The 17362-nt window shown below is 37.5% G+C and overlaps 1 protein-coding gene across 1 annotated transcript in view; it reads right to left on the reverse strand.

Annotated features, from left to right (window-relative positions):
- Positions 1–2849: 2849 nt before the first annotated feature.
- Positions 2850–17362, reverse strand: part of DHRS7C (dehydrogenase/reductase 7C) — a 58439-nt gene continuing 43926 nt past the window's right edge. The window contains exons 4-6 of the mRNA XM_027850058.1: positions 16009–16101; positions 4650–4805; positions 2850–3058 (exon numbers count right to left, since the gene is read on the reverse strand). Of these exons, the coding sequence (XP_027705859.1) occupies positions 2850–3058; positions 4650–4805; positions 16009–16101 (458 nt within the window). The remainder of the gene's footprint in view (positions 3059–4649; positions 4806–16008; positions 16102–17362) is intronic.

The following is a 17362-nucleotide window of genomic DNA, read 5'->3' on the forward strand; positions in this document are numbered from 1 at the left end:
TTCACTCAGCATCAGTTCATGTAAGCCTTTCCAAATTTTTCTGAAATCTGCCTGCTCATCATTTCTTATAGCACAATAGTATTTCATTATATTCATATGCCACAACTTGTCCAGCCATTCCCCAATTGATGGGCATCCTCTCAATTTCTAATTCTTTGCCACCACAAAAAGAGCTGCTATAAATAGGTCCTTTTCCCTTTTTTATGATCTCTTTGGGATACAGACCTAGTCCCCCTCTTAAGTCTTAAACCCTCCAAATCTCCTTCTTTGCTTCTTCTAGGAGCAACAGGTGGAAGTGTCAGGAGGCAGATTTCTGCTTGATGTGGGGAAAACCTTTCTAACAATTAGAGCTATTCCAAAGTAGAATGAGCTGTTTCAGGAGGGAGTGGGTTCTCAATCACCAGAGGTAATCAAGTGAAGCCTGGATGATCATTTGTCAGCTGTGTTGTAGAGCAATGGTTTGACAAGATATCCTTTGAGGTCCTTTTGATTGTGTGATTCTGAGTCAGACAGCCAATTACAAGGTATAGGTAGCTTAATTTCCAAGGATTTAGCAATGAGAGAGAGAGAGAGATGCTAATCTACTGAGGTTTCAGGGAGTAAGCAGCTAGATGGCAGATGTGTTGCTACAGAGAGAAGAAATAATTCAAGACTAAGAGAGGAAATGAATAAAAGTGGGTACTACCATGGAAACACCTAATCTTTGGAACTCTCTTTGTGCTAGGCCTGCAAAGTTCTTAATCCATCCTTCATGAGGGTGCAGAGCCCTACTTGTTTACTTGTATGAAAACCGTATAGAGATTCTGGCGCTTCTGGTCCTGCACCAGTAAAGTCAGTGCTCCATTGCAGGTAGAATTCTGACCTCCTTTTTTTTCGATTCTACACCTTTGCCAAGGTCCAGAACTATCTCCCACAAAGCAGGCATTATCAAATAATAATAAACAAATAATCTTTGCACTAGAGCAGAGTTCACTAAGCCTGTTCACTAGTATAATTTTCGTCAACTTTCTCCTTTTAGACTCCAGATTTCACCCATCTATGTAGACTTGTGGTAGCAGCCATATGTAGAAGGACCTCTGTTCCTAGGTCCTTCCTTGTCAAACCTGTCTTTATAACATGCCTCTGTGATCAAAGCATAGAAAGAACAACAAATTTGGTATCAGAAGACCTGGATTCTTAACAAACTTGTGTTATTTACTAGCTCTGTGATCTCAGGCAAATCATTTTACATCCCAGAATGTGAATTTCTTTATAAAATAAAAATAAAGTGGTTGGACTAAATTATTTTAGTACTTTCAACTCTAAATCATTTGTTTCCTCCATGCCATAACTGATAGTTTTGTAGAGTTTCTGTGGCTGACAAAATTTATCATTGGGTGGTGATTCTGATTCATAAGTTCCTTCTGGAACTTCTATTTTGAGAAAGTGCCCAGGCTAGCCCTCTGCTTACTCCTTCACTCCCCTTTCAGCTCCACTCTTGACTCTTTGAACTTTTTCATGTACCAGCAGTCTGTTCATCTTGGAAGATCTCTTCCCCCAATGAACCTTTCTGTTCCTGATTTTTCCTCCATGGCCCCCCATAGGACTTCTCCCTCACCCCCTGCATTATAAGTTCTCAGTTCACTCTTAGACAACCTCCCCCCCCCATTAGAATGTAAGCTTCTTGAATGACTTATGAATTCTGATCAATAAAATGAAATCAATGACAATTCCAGAGGACTCGTGATGAAACATGCTGCACATTTCCAGATAGAGGTGATGGACTCAAGAGTGCAGAATAAAGCTTATGGGTTTTTTTTAAATTGAGGGTGGGGTGGGGGTGGAAGTGCATGGCCAATGCAGGAATTTCTTTTGCTTGACTATATATTTTTGTAATGGGTTTTGTTTTTCTTGTTTTCTCACTGATTGGGTAAGGGGTGGAGTGAGAGGGAGACAATTTGGACCTGAAAATAAAAATAAAATTAAATTAAAATTAAATTGGAAAAAAAATGGAAAGATCCTTGTGGGACAGGATTGTTTTTCTTTTTGCTTGTATTTGCACAAGTGCCTAGCACATAATAGGTACTTAATAAATACTTATTGATTTGATTTGCTGGTTGACTCACTTTGGCCAGTCATTTAGCTCTTTGCATTTAGCTGGTCCTTGGATGTCAGAAACACAATTCATTTCTGGGTCTGTACTCAGAGCCTTTCCAGCTTAGAAGGACCTGCCAAAGCTTCATGGCATAGTTTTCCAGAACCCAGAGTCACTGCCATGGCTAGGATGAAGCACCAGATGGGAACCTTAATGGAGGCTTTCTGAATTGAGGTGAAATAAATTACATTTTCTTTTGAGAACTTTATTAAAAAATCTTGAGCTAGTTGGAGGCACTATGTAACATTGGCAAATTTGGGTCAGAAATCATTACCTTAAGCTGTTGAATTTGATAGCTTATTTGGGCTATTTAAAAAAAGTTTTGCTTAGTGTGAATTCAGTATATCTTCTTACTTGAGTTAGGGTGAATTGCTTGTTTTCCTGTGAAGTGGGTACACCAAAAGCACCTTTTTATCTCTTTGGTTGTCAGCCATCAGGCCTGGGGTTAGAAGGGGAGGAGGCGGGGTTCTGGTCTTGGTGTAGAGCACTGTGTTCAACAACCTATGGAATTAAATCAAGTAGAAACATAGTCTCTTTGCTGGTGCTGGATCTATCTCTACCTACAGTGGCCAGCGCCTCCTATTAGGCTTTGTCTGAGAAACATAAAGTTGCATCTGTGCTTAGGGCAACTTCTGTGCTGATTCACAACTGATCACTCAGTTCCTGTAAGAAAACAGTTTATTTCCACTACGGCAAAAGGACTCCTCTGGTCATGTTATCTGTCCTCTGGGACACTTAATTTCTCTTTGATCCCACAGGCCACCACAGCAAAAAAGAACTCTGGAAAAAAGGTGCGAATATAGATGGCAGCCTTGGGGATGGGGTTGGCTATGAACACCTCCTGCTTCTTCCGTCTTATTGTCTTCATCACTTCTTCAGCTACTTCTACAGGATGGACTCCATAGGTGAACTTCCTAAAAAAGACTGGAAGACCAAGGAAAGAGAGGAAATAACTAATAATAAGAAAATGCAAATTAAAACATCTCTATGCTTTCATTTTACGCTCAGCAAATTGGCACAGATGACAAAAAATGTAAACAGGCAATATTGGAGAGGCTATGGGAAGACAGGTACACTGTGGGTGGAATTTGATTTGGTCACTCTTTTCAAAGATGATGCAACTGAAGCCCAGAGTGTAGGTGATTTGCTCAAGGTCTCACAATAACTGAGTCACAGGAGCAGGACTAGGACCTGGGGTCTTCAGCTGTCAATGGTGGTAGCTATTAGAATCCAGTATTTGAACTTAAGTCCCCTGACTCCAAATCTAGTGATTCTTCACCCCCCCCCACATTCCACATGTATTTTTTTTTTTTTTACCATATTACTACCTAATGTTTCTCAGTCTCACTTATTGTGGCTTAGGGGGCTGTGGGAGAGAAAGGAGAGTTGATGGAATTGTGTTCTAACATCTCCTCAAACTAATGGTGTTCATCTTAGTGCCATGCTTGGTGAATTGGAAAACTTGCTCTGGACCCTGTCTTTGCTCTGTCTCCAGATTCCAGAGAATTTACAAATCACTATGATTCACATCCCAGGATTCAAGGCAGCCAGTGAAGACAGCTCTGGAGCTGGTAGGGTCATCCTGGATCCTGACTTTCAAGCACTTCAGGACATGAGGGGCACACAAGAAACTAGAATGCATGGCATGCTACAACTCCATCTTACTGCAGATGCCTCGGACATCTCTGGAGGACATTGGGCCTTCAACCTCTCATGGGTTGGTTGGTATCTTTAAAGACTCTTCCAGAAGCTTCAGTGGAACAAGTCTGGATTAAGATTCAGAGGTCTGGGCTTGAATGCCAGTTCTGCCACTCAGTTGCTTTATCACCTTGGGTAAGAAAAGTCAACTTCCTGGGCTTCAGTTTTCTCTCTTAAAAAATGATTGTCAGGTTCCTTCTGGGTCCATGTCCCATGACATGACTCATGGTTTTGGAGCTTTCTAAGAACTTCATGAACCTAGGTTAGACAGGATTCATCTCAGAACCAACTTTCTTAATCTTTTCTGTGTTATGGATCCCCTTAGCAGTCCATATGATTTTTATGAATGCCTTCTCAGTAAATGTTTTTAAATGCCTAAGGTAAAATACATAGGGTTATAAAAGAAACTAATTATATTAAAATACAATTATACACTTTAAAAAAAATTCACAGAACCCCTGCCTTACATTCAATCTGTCCATTGTTCTGTCTCCACACCCTCCAGGTTCTTGACCTCTATTATAGCTAGGAACTCCCCAAGGTCTTCCAATACAGACTCACACATTCTGGGCTATAAATTATGATTCCTTCCCAATGGAAATGCACCTTGGATGTTGGTACTGTGATATAGGAATTGTTACAGAAAAAATAGTGGTGGGTGGCACAGAATTTGCAACCTCAAATAGTGGATTCAGCAGAAAAGGGTTATTCCAAAAGGTCATGATGTGCCTGGAGTACTGACAAGAGGTCTTTTCCAGGATCTGTCCCTACTGTCTTTTTCCTCTGACCCATTCCCTGTGTAAGTCAGAAATCTCACATTTCCAGATGGAAGCTTCCCAGTTCCCTGTCTCCGTATACGTGTGGTAGGATCTGATGAAAGTTGGGCTCACGGTACTGACAATCACTTCAAATTCTTCCACTTCTGCTCGGAGACAATCAAAAAATCCCTGGGCAGCATGTTTTGAGGCAGCATCTAGAAGACAAACAAAACAGAGATGAACACATGAAAGGCCTCGTTTCTTCTTTTCTCTTCTTTTCTGTGATGCAGGAGAGTCTTTCAAGGGCAGATACCTAGAAGAGATGCTGTCCCATTTCTAGGGCTAGGTCTTGATGAGATGGTGTATAAGAGATGTCTAATGCTCTGTAAAAAGAATTTGTCCCATTTAAACCTATCTCTACACTTCTACTCATACTTTAGTAAAGGGACTGACATCATGTTCTAAAGGTCTAGTAGTTTATAGGTTCTTTTTTGTGTGTCTCCTCATTTTTATTCTCTTTTTTTAATCATTATTTATTTCAAACATTCTCTTCTTTTTAAATTTTGAGTTCCAAATTCTCTCTCTCTTTCCTACCCCTCCCATACCCACTGAGAAGACAAGCAATATAATATCAATTATACATGTGAAATCATGCAAAACACACTTCCATATTAGCCATATCAGAAAAAAAGCAAGAAAAATAAAGTAAGAAAATTATATTTCAATTTGCACTCATAATTCATTGGTTCTCTCTCTAGAGGTGGATAGCATTTTTCATCATGGCTTCTTTGGAACTGTCTTGGATCACTATATTGATCAGAGTAGCCACGTCTTTCACAGTTGATCATTATTACAACATTGGTGTTATTGTGCACAATGATTTCCTACTTCTTCTCATTTCACTTTGCATTAGGTCACATACCTCTTGTTATGTTTTTTCTGAAACCATCTCCCTTGTCATTTCTTATAGCACAATAATACTCCATCAAAATCATGTACTACAACTTGATCAGCCATTCCCCAATTGATGAGTATCCCCTCAATTTCCAATTCTCTGCCACCACAAAAGCTGCTATAAATATTTTTGTATATATAGGTCCTTTTCCCTTTTCTTTGATCTCTATAGTAGCAGTATTGCTGGATCAAAGGGTGCACACAGTTTTATAGCCCTTTGGGCAGAGTTCCAAAGTGTTCACCAGAATGGTTGGACCAGTTCACTACTCTACCAGCAGTTCATTAGTGTACCTTATTTCCCCTCATCCCCTGCAGCATTTGTTTTTTCTGTTAGTTTTGAGGTGGTACCTCAGAGTTGTTTTAAATTGCCTTTCTCTAATCAATAATGATTTAGAACATTTTTTCATATGACTATAAATAGCTTTGATTTCTTCTTCTGAAAACTGCCTATTTATATCCTTTGACCATTTATCAATTGGGAAATGGCTCTTTTTTTTATAAATTTGACCCAGTTCTATACTCAGTGTGTATTTGACAAATGAGACCTTTATTAGAAAAATTGGAAATAAAATTTTTTGATATTGCTTCATTATCTATAGTAACCTTTAGTACTAGCACATTATGTAGTTTCCCTGATTACCTCTTAATTAGGTCTATTTTTTGCTTTTGCTTTGTCTGATATCATGATTGCTACCCTGCATTTTTTTTTTACTTCAGCTGAAGCATATTAGATTCTGATACAACCCTTAATTTTAACTCTGTGTGTGTTATTCTGTTTCAAGTGTATCTCTTGAAGTGATATATTGTTGGATTCTGTTTTTTTGTCCATTCTGCTATCTGCTTGTTTTATGGGTGAGCTCATCCCATTCACATTCACAGTTATGATTACTAACTGCATATTTTCCTCCATCCCATTTTCTTCTGTTTCTTCTTTTTTCCCTCTCTTCTTATCTTGTCCCTCCTCAAAAGCCTATTTTGCTTCTAATTACTGCCTGTCTTAATATGCCTCTTCTTTTATCAAGAAGATAAAATTCTCCTTCTCATTATCCCCTTCTCCTCCTATTTCCCTATTGGGTAAGTTATGTTTCTATACACAACTGAGTGAGTACATATTTTTCCCTCTTTGAACCAATTCTTATGAGTGAGGTTCAAGCATTGCCTACCACCCCTCCCCCCTTTCACTTTCATTGTAAAAGCTTTTTCTTGCATACCTCTCCTGTGAGAAAACTTTCCCCACTCTCTCCCTTCCCCCTTCTCCCAGTACATTCCTTTCTCATCCTTTCATTTTTATTTTTTGGAGGTCATTCCAACAAAATCGACTCACACCTATGATCTCTGTCTATGTAAACTCCTTTTAACTGCTCTATTAATTATAAAGTTCTTAGGAGTTACATGTATCATCTTATATAAGAATATAAACAATTTAAATTCATTGAGTTCCTTATGATTACTCTTTCATGTTTACCTTTTTGTGCTACTGTTGAGTCTCATTTTTGAATGTCAATTTTTAAATTCTATTCTGGTCTTTTCATCAGGAATACTTGAAAGCCTTCTATTTCATTAAATATTCATTTCCCCCTGAAGGATTACACTCAGGTTTGCTGGTAATTCTTGGTTGTAATCTTAGCTCCTTTGCCTTCCAGTATATCATATTCTAAGCATGCCAACCCTTTAATGTGGAAGCCACTAAATCTTGTGTGATCCTGACTGTGGCCCCATAGTATTTGAATGGTTTCTTTCTGGCTGCTTGAAATATTTTCTCTTTGACCTGTGAGCTCTGGAATTTGGCTATAATATTTCCAGGAGTTTTCATTTTGGGATCTCTTTCAGGAAATGATTGGTAGATCTTCTTAACCTCTATTTTACCCTCTGCAGCTAAAATATCAGGGCAGTTTTCCTTGATAATTTCTTGAAATATGATGTCTAGGCTCTTTTTTCTATCATGGCTTTTAGGTAGTCCAATAACTCTTAAATTATCTCTCCTTGATCTATTTTCCAGTTAAGTTGTTTTTCTGATGAAAATATTTAACATTTTCTTCTACTATTTCTCTCTTTTGACTTTGTTTTATTGTTTCTTAATGTGTCATGGAGTCATTAGCTTCCACTTGCCCAATTCTAATTTTTAAGGAGTTATTTCTTCAATGAGCATTTGTACCTTTTTTTCCATTTGAACAATTCTGCTTTTTAAGGTTTTATTTTCTTCAGTATTTTTGGTGCCTATTTTACCAAGATTTAATTATTTTTCATAATTTTCTTGTATCACTCTCATTTCTTTTTACCAATTTCTCCTCTACCACTCTTACCACTTTCTTTAACTCTTCCAAGAATTCTTATTGGGTTTGGGTCCAATTGGCATTTTTCTGTGAGGCTTTTTTTGGGTAGCTCTCTTTTTCTGAGTTTATGTCTTGTTCTTCCTTGTTACTATAGTATTTTTTAATGGTCAAATTATTTTTTGTTGTTTGCTCATTTTCCAGCTTATTTCTTGCCTTTGAACTTTGTTAAGTTCTGCTTAATCCTGGGGGTAGGGAGGCATGTCCTAAGCTTCAGACTTTTTCATGTTGCTGTTTTCAGAGCTAATTCTGGGGATCTGCAGGTTTTTAGTGCTTCCTATGTGGTATGATCCTGGAAGAGGTATGGTTACTGCTCTCCATGGTCTATGCTCTCATCTTTGCCCAGGAGGGGCCCCTGGTTCCCTCAGCCACAAGAGCTAACTCTCTCTTTGCCCTGGAATTATGACTAGGGCCCCTGTTCCCTTGTGAATGACCATCAGTGCTCCTCCACACCCTGAAACTGCAACCCAGAACTGCATATGGGCAATAGAGTTGCCAATCAGCACCAGCTGTACCCAGTGCCAGCAAAGGGTTCCCTGTAATCTCTGACCAGTTGTCCAAACCTTTTGCTGTCTCTGATCTGAAAGCTACTGCTGTGGCCTGTTGCCACTCTGTGTGTGTGGGCTCTGGACAGGTCTCCATCCTGGTGTCACAGACTTTACCTGGTAACCTCTTAATTTTTTTAGGCTGGAAAAATGTTTTACCCTTATCTTTTGTTGGCTCTGCCATTCCAAGATTTGATTTGAGGCATTATTTTGAAGTTGTTTGGAGGAGAATGTTGGGAGAGTTCAGTGGGTGGCTGTCCCTAATCCATCATCTTGGCCAGTTAATTGGTTCTTATCTTAACATGTTGTCCATGCATTCTTAAGAGGTCTATGGATAAATTTCAGGGATCTGTGAACTTAGATAGTGAAAACTGTATCTTTATTTTCATTAAGCTTTGGTTTCCTTTGCAAATCCTATGTATTTTAGCTTATACTTATTAAAACATTATTTTGAAAAGGTATCTATAGACTTCACCAGACCTCCAAGGTAGGAATTTTAATAGATAGAAGTGAAGAAGGAATGGATTGTAGGAGTAAGGAATAGCCTTTGTAATGGCATGAAGACAGGACATGTAATGTTGTGTATGGGAAATGGAAAGTAGGACAATTCAGCCAGGATATAGGGTGCAAAATAGAGGAATATGCAATAAGTTTGAAAAAGGAGCAAAACTATGAGGAGCTTTTAAATTCTAAAGGAAGAGGGTCCTACTGCAGTTTTTTAAGTAGGTCAGTGAGATATTCAAGTTTTTGCTTTAGGAATATCACTTTGGCTGTTATGTGGAAGACAGACTGAAGAGGAGAGAGACTTGAGGAAGGAGACCAATTAGAAAACCACTGCAGTAGTCAAGCAAGAGGTCATGAGTAGCTGAACAAGGTAGGTGATTATAAGAGTGGAAAATTTATCTCATTTAGCCACATGAGAAACTTATCAAGGTAAAATGGACAAGACTTGGTTATTGATTGAATATTAGTACGGAGGGAGAGGGAAGAGTTAATGACTTAGAAGTTGTAGACTGTGGGTAACTGAAAGGAAGGGTGGTACCCCAAATAGAAAGAGATATTAGAAAGAGAGGAAGGGGGGGGAAAGATAATGAGATATATTTTGGACATTCTTGGTTTGAAAGGATTATGGGAATTCTAATGGAAGATGTTCAATGGGCATTTGGTGATTTAGGCCTGTAAATCACAAGACAGACTGGAGCTTTATGCATAGAACTGAGAGTTTTCTACAGAGAAGAGATTGTTGAAACACTGGGAGCTGATGAGCAAGATAGTCTCTGCCCTCAAGGAATTTAGATTCTATTGAGTGAAGTCAACACATAAAAGGAGAGAAGACATAAGGTCATAGTATGGAAATGGTTGGGGAGTAAACTTGGCAGCCTGGTTCAACGTAAGATAAAGCAAATGCTTATCGACAGAGCCTGAGTACTACTTCTGACACATACTAGCTATATGACCATGAGCAAGTGATTTGGCCTCTCAGTTAAGAGTATAAAGAAGTTGCATTGATAGTAACAGCTTTCTCTTAAGGGAGTTCCCTACACTAGTGTAATCACAGGTCCAGTCTCTGTCCTTCTATTATCCCTTACAGATAGCTCAACAAAGACTGATTTCTACATATGAGCCATAAAATAAACATCATTTTTGGATCCTGGAAGGGTCTTGGTACTTATTAATAAAACACTAGACTAGACTCAGAGGTTTTTCATTGGGTAAAAAATTACCAGTTTTGGGGGGAGTGTCTCTCAAAAAAAGACCGAATACTCTGGAAAATGTGACTAAATTCATCCTTTCCCCCATCATACTTCCCCCTATCCAAACATTCTTTCATATCCTCTATTCTCTATTCCCTTTGTATATCATATTTCATCTCCTATTCATCTTTTAAGATCATTTACAGAGAAGCCTTTCGTGACTACAATGCATGATGATATCTTCTCTCCCAATACAACAGTATTATACTACAAGTAAAAATCCCTTGAGAATTGGAGCTATTTAAAAGTAGAATAGTCTGCCTTTTTTCCCCTCACTGGAGGTCTTCAAGCAAAAGCTAGACTAAGCGTTCACTTGCATAAGATGTAAAGGGAATTATTACATAGATGCAGATTGTACTAAGAAGCTACCAAGTCCTTTCTAAATCTAAGATTATGTGATACTATTTAGCTATCATTTAGTGTCTTTTGCCTAGAACTGTAGCTTATTGTGTAAATTTAACAAATTCAACAATTTGTGAAACATGTATTAAGCATCTACTGTATGCATAGCTAGGTATTGGGGGAGACACAAAGGACTTTAACTAAGCACTTAAAGAATTTGCATTCTAGCAGGGATATAAAACATCTAGACAAGTAACCAAAATACATAATGATAGGTAAATGCTCTAGAGAAAAACAAAGCACTATGTGAGGTTAGGGAGGGAAAAGGGGGAAAGGTTTTGGAGAAAGTTGCATCTGAATTGGGCTTCAAAGGATGAGTAAGGAAGGTGTCTAAAATGTCCATACTCTTGACCCAGAGACCTTGCTATTAGCCATATACTCTCAAGAAGTCAGAGACAGAAAGGTGCAATATATATCAAAATATTCACAGCAGCTCTCTCTCTCTCTCTTTTTTGTAAATGCAAAGAATTGACAATTAAGTATCACAGAATGAAAGATATTTAGAGATGGAAGGGGGTCTCAGTGTCCATCTTGCCCAATTCATACATGAAAGGTATCCCTGCCATAAGGGCAGCTAGGTGGTGCAGTGGATAGGGTGCCAAGCCTGGAGTCAGGAAGACTCATCTTTGTGAGTTCAAATCAGGCTTCAGACACTTACTAGCTATGTTACCCTGGGCAAATCATTTAACCCTGTTTGCCTCAGTTTCTTCATCTGTAAAATGACCTGGAGAAGGAAACAGCAAACCACTACAGTATCTTTGCCAAGAAAACCCCCAATGAGGCCATGAAGGACTCTTCTGACATTACTGAACAACAGCAACAATAATAACATCCTTGCCATAACATACCTCATAAGTTGTCATCCAGCTTCAATATGAAGACCTATGAGGAAGGAAAACTCGTCACCTCCAGAGGCAATGTATTCTACTATTGGATAACTCTTGACTAGGAAGGGTCTTCTGACATCAAGCCTACATGCTCTGTGCTCCTGGTTCTGCTCTTTGGGGTCACAGCAAAGTCTATTCCCTCTTTCACATAACAGTGTTTCACATATTTGAAGATAGCTATTGTGTCCTGTCCCCTCTCCCATTGCCCTTTAGTCTTTTATTCTCTAGGCTAAATATCTCTAGTTCCTACAACTGATCCTCATTTGAGAAGGATTCAAGGCTTTTCACCATCCTTAAAAGTGCAACCTTCTTCTGGATACTCTCCCTCTTCTCTATGCTATCATGTTCAGAACTGAACATAATTCTCCAAATAAAGTCCAACAAGGGCCGAGTACAGTGGGCCTACCACATTCCTATTCCTTGAAAGCTATGCCTCCCCTAATGGATCATGATTTTTTTTTTTTTTTTGCTTTTCTATCACACTGCTGTCTCATATGGACTTTGAAGCCAACCAAAATCCCCAGATATTTTTTCAAACAAATTGTTAATAATGCTATACTTATTTTGTATTTACGAAGCTGGTTTTTAAAAATTCAAGTGTAAGACTTTACATTTATCCCTATTGAAATCTGTCTTATCAATTTCAGCTCAATGATCTCACCTATCAATATCTTTTGGGATCCTGATACTATCATGTTGAGTATTAATTATTCCTCCCAGCTTTGTGTCATCTCTAAATCTGAAAAATGTTTTTCACCAGAAGGCCAATCATGCTTGGCAACTGACCCTCATTGGAAAAATGGAGACTTCTTCCACATTAACACTGAGTTATTAACAACTACTCTTTGAGACTGGTCATTCAAGCAGTTTTGAATCCATCTAATTGTATTTTTGTCTCATTCATATTTTTCCATCTTCTTTAGAAGAATGATATGAGATATTCCATCAAAGGGTTTCCTCAAAATTCAGGTAAACTCTTTCTAGGGCCATCTAGGTGATACAGTAGGTAGAATGTTGAGTCTGGAATCAGGAAGACTCATCTTCCTGAATTCAAATCTGGCCTGGGACACTTTTTAGCTGTGCGACCCTAGGTGAGTCATGTAACCCTGTTTACCTCAGTTCCTCATCTGTAAAATGAGCTGGAGAAGGAAATCTCTCTAGTATCTTTGCCAAGAAAAGTCCAAATGGGGTCACAAAGAGTTAGACATGAATGAAAAGGACTGAACAAAACAAAACTCTATCAACCACACCTTCCTCACCAACTCATTTAATAATCTTGTTAAAAAAAGGAAATTATGGAAGAAATCATAAAAGAAAACCTTCCTGATGACTTAGAACCAGAGAGCAAAGTAGAAATTGAAAGAATCTATTAGTCACCTTCTGAAAGAAATCCAAAATGAAAATTTCTAGGAATATTGTAGCCAAATTCAAAGCTCCCAGGTCATACTTGTCTTGGGTATTGATTGCCTGTTAGTCTTATTTTATGTTATTTTCCAGTGCAATGGTGGTTTTTCTTGGTAGAGAAAATAGAAATAAAATAAGAATTAAGCATCTCTGTAGGTGCCCATCAAGTGAAGAATGACTAAGCAATACATGGAATGAATGGAATAGAATCTTACTGTGTTACTGTAAGAAAAGATGTATATAAGTAATGTAGAGAAGTCTGGGGATACTTATTTAAATTGATTCAAAATGAAGTAACATAAACTAAGACAACAATATGTACAATGACCATGACAATATAAATGGTAAGAATATTGCTGTCTTTCCCTAGCACAACTAAATACCACATAATTATAATGACCAAGATTGGTTTCCAAAAAGAGAGGAATAAATGCATCCTCTCACAGCTAAGAAGAGGTGAAGATTTCATGACAAATGAAAGACAGAGGTCACAGAAGATAAAATGGACAATATTGATCATGTAAGTTAAAAAGGTTTTGCACAAACAAAACCGATGAAGCTAAAATTAGAGGGAAATATTTAACTAGGCAAAAAATCTTTGCTAAAGTTTTTTTTTTCTGATAAAGATCTCATATCTAAGACATATGAGGAACTGATTTAAATTTATAAGAACAGGAGCTATTCTCCAATAGCCAAATAATCAAAGGACATGAAGTCAATTTTCAAAAGAAGAAATCTAAGTTATCAACAATCACATTAAAAATATCCCAAATAGTCAATAACTAGAGAAATGCAAATTATTTTTAAATTAATTTTTTCAATTAACAAGCATTTTCTTCATCTCCCTATTTTAAAAAAGGAAAATAAAATCTTTGTAACAAATATCCAAAGGCAAGCAAAATGAATTTCCATATTCACCATTTGCAAAATTATGTGTCTCATTCTGATTATTTAATCCACTATTTTAATCTGTCAGGAGGTGACTAGAACCTTAGAGTTGCTTTAATTTGCTTTCCTACAATTATTGTTTTATGGCATTTTATATGTCACAGAGCTTTAAAAGTTAAAGGTTAAAATAATTATATATATTTAAAATAAAAGTAAGCTGTCTATATTTGAGATTTGTTATTTCAGGTGCGATATTTTTTTCTGTTCTATTCTGTAGATGCAAATATTTGTTTTATTTGGTATTTGTTAAGTTCAAAATAAAAAAATGCACCTCCTTCCTTATTAGTATGAGACATTGCATAATACTATCATACTTAGTTGATGTGTTGGTTGTTTTTTTATTTAAGTTTTTTGTTACATGGGATAGCTCTCTTAAAGAAGGGGAAGAAAGATATCTTTGGGAAATAAAATGATGTAAAACAAAAGCTATCAATAAAAATTTAAAAATTAAGAATGGGTAGGAATTCAGCAGGTAACAAGGGGAAAAATATGACATTTCAGACATAGGAGACAGACTAAGGAAAAATATACAAAGGCAGGAAGATATGGTCTTTGGGGGAGGTGGACATAGATGAGTCCTCTTTGACAGGAATGTAGAATACCATGAGATCAGATAAGGCTGGCAAGGCTGGGTGGTGCTAGGCTATGGAGTCCTTTACTATACAAAGTAGTTTGAACTTTATTCCACAGATAGTAAGGAACCACAGAATATTCTAAGAAAAGAGACATGACTAGGTTTGTACCAAAAAAAAAAAAAAAAAAAGATTCTGTTTGTTCTGTGAAGGATGGATTACAGATAGGAGAGATTGGAAGTAGGAAGGCATGTTAGAAGACTGCTTCATAGGACCAGGTGGGTAGTAATAGAGGCCTGTACAAGAGCTGTATCAGCAAGAATAGAGAGAAGATGGAGGTCAGAGATATTTTCATCATTTCTCACCTACTAGATTGTAAACTCCTAAGAGGCAAGGAATGTTTTTGTCAGTCTTTGAAAACTGCAAAAGGCACAACATAGAGCCTTATTTGTAATAAATTCTCAACAAATATTTGTGAAATGAAAGCATGAATGACAAAAACAGTAATCTCCAAAGTAGAATGGACACAAGTCTTCATGTGTAATACAGTCTGCTGGAATCTAAAATAGCAGAACTTAAAATATCAGAATCTGAAATATCAGAGGAAGGCAGCACAGCTGTTCCATCCTTTTGCAGCTGCTGCCTGCCTTTGCTGTTCTCCTTCCTGTCTGTGCTCAGTGTGAGCTCTGGGGGGATGATTGTCCAGGAATGCTCCTCTCCAGGCAGACATGCAAGCAGGCAGGGAGCTATTCCCTACCTATGCTGGGCTCTTAACCAGTGGGACTGAGATTCAAGTAGCCAAGAACAGAACTCTATCACATCTGCAACCCTGCGCCCAAGACAGCTCTGTCCCTTAAACCTACTGAACAGCTTAGAAGCAAATAAAGGTCATTCATGACCAGGAAACCAGAGCCTACCTGGGCATCTTGCAATCTGTCCTGCTTCAGCATTTCCTCCCTAACCTGGAACAGGTAGACCCCTGGACCTGCCTCTTGATCTTCTGAGACCATATGCTATCCCCATTCCCACCCCTGGGCCCTAAAATCAAGGAAAATGGAAGTTTGCTAGACTAATTTAATCAAAATTTTTTTGCATAATTAGTGAATGGGATTGAAAAAAAGAGTATCATGATTTAGTAAACAAAGCCAATGATAAATACACTTCTTCCATTTGGATCTATGTGTCTTTGTGAAATCCTTTTTCAGTTGTTATAGACATTAAAGCCATGTCAAAATAAAATTAATTCAGAATAAGACCTTTGAATCACTGTATCATAAAAGGTTAAGATTTTTAAAACTAATGAGGCATGTTTAGTCCCATTGGTTTAACTAAAATACTTTTTTTAGTTTTTATAATCCTATAAAAAGGATTTTTATACTTCTAATAAATAACTTTAAATTATTTTAAAACATTTCTTTCATCCCTTTAAATTACTCTAATTTTAAATATTTTATGAAGTACATAATATGGTAGTTGAATAATATATGTATATTAGGGTACAAACAAAAAGTATTTTTACATGTTCAAAAATGTTTGGACCCCAGAGGACTAAAAGACATCCTGGCTCTGCAAATCTCAGTTTGCAGTCAAGCATAGTCCGACATTTTGGTTTAGCAACTTACATGCAGTTCGAAGTGGAATTCCAAATTTCCCCTGAATGTTACTGACCAGTATGATGTGGCCTGTTCTTCGGGAGATCATGTTGGGAAGCAGGGCTGCAAAATACAGAAACATCAGCTGCACTGAAATAAATGTCCTCATTATAGTTACCAAATGTTACCTATAAGTTTCCTTCCTGGCTAAGAATAAGATATGAATAGCGTAAGAATAAGACTAAGAGAGAAGGCAGCTAGATGGTGCAGTAGATAGAGCTCTGGACTTGGAGTCAGGAAAGCGAGTTTAAATCCAGCCTCAGACACTTATTAGCTGTGTGATTCTGAGTAAGTCACTTAATCTCTCTGAGCCTCCATTTCATCATCTGCATAATAGGGATACTAATAGCACTTACCTCTTAGGATTGTTGTGAGGATAAAATGAGGTAACATTTATAAAATGCTTAGCACAGTGTCTAGTGCATTTTGTTTTTTGTTGTTGAGCTGTTTCAATTGTGTAAAACTCTTCGTAACCCCTTTTGGGATTTTCTTGGCAGAGATACTGGAGTGGTTTGCCATTTCCTTCTCTGACTCATTTTACAGATGAGGAAACTGAGGCAAACAGGGTTAAATTACTTGCCCAGAGTTAAACAGCTAGTAAGTGTCTGAGGCCAGATTTGAACTCAGGAAGACTCATCTTCCTGACTCCAGGCCTGGTATTCTTTCTACCGTGCCACCTAGCTGCCCACATATTACATAGTAGGCACTTAATAAAAGCATTTTTTTTAAAAAGCATAATCCTCAAGAAGTTAGGTGTTTCTTCTCTGTATGTCAAAAACAAACAAACAAAAAACAAAAAAAACAAACAAATCAAAAACTCTTGTGTGTCTTAGAAATCATTATGAGAAGGCCCAGTAGTCCATGAAATAATGGAGTAAATGGGAAAATGGTTTCCTTTGTGAAACATGGATAAACTGTGATTGTATGTTTTAGCCTCCACCTTTATGGGTTAGTGGATTAAATGGTCAGTTATGTGATGTAATTTGATGAATGGTTGAATGATCTCTTGCTTACAAATTCTTTTACCCACTTTTTCCAGTATCTGAAATTGTACCATTATACGTATTCCATTTTGTATTTTCTTGGCTTTGTGGTCTTCAGGACTTTCCTAGTAAATGCTAATATCCTTAAGAGAGGTAATACCTGAAGGCAGTGGTTCTTAATTTTCTTTTGTCATGGATCTTTTGGCAGTCTGGTGAAGCTTATGGATCCCTTCTTAAAACAATGTTTTTAAAGAATTGAAGGGAATAATAAATTTCAGTTAAAGCTTAGTGAAAATGAAGATGTAATTTTTTTCCCATTCCAAGTTCATGGACCCTCTGAA

This window comes from Vombatus ursinus, unplaced genomic scaffold (assembly GCF_900497805.2).
Source record: "Vombatus ursinus unplaced genomic scaffold, bare-nosed wombat genome assembly UNPS02008996.1, whole genome shotgun sequence".
Classification (NCBI taxonomy): domain Eukaryota; kingdom Metazoa; phylum Chordata; class Mammalia; order Diprotodontia; family Vombatidae; genus Vombatus; species Vombatus ursinus.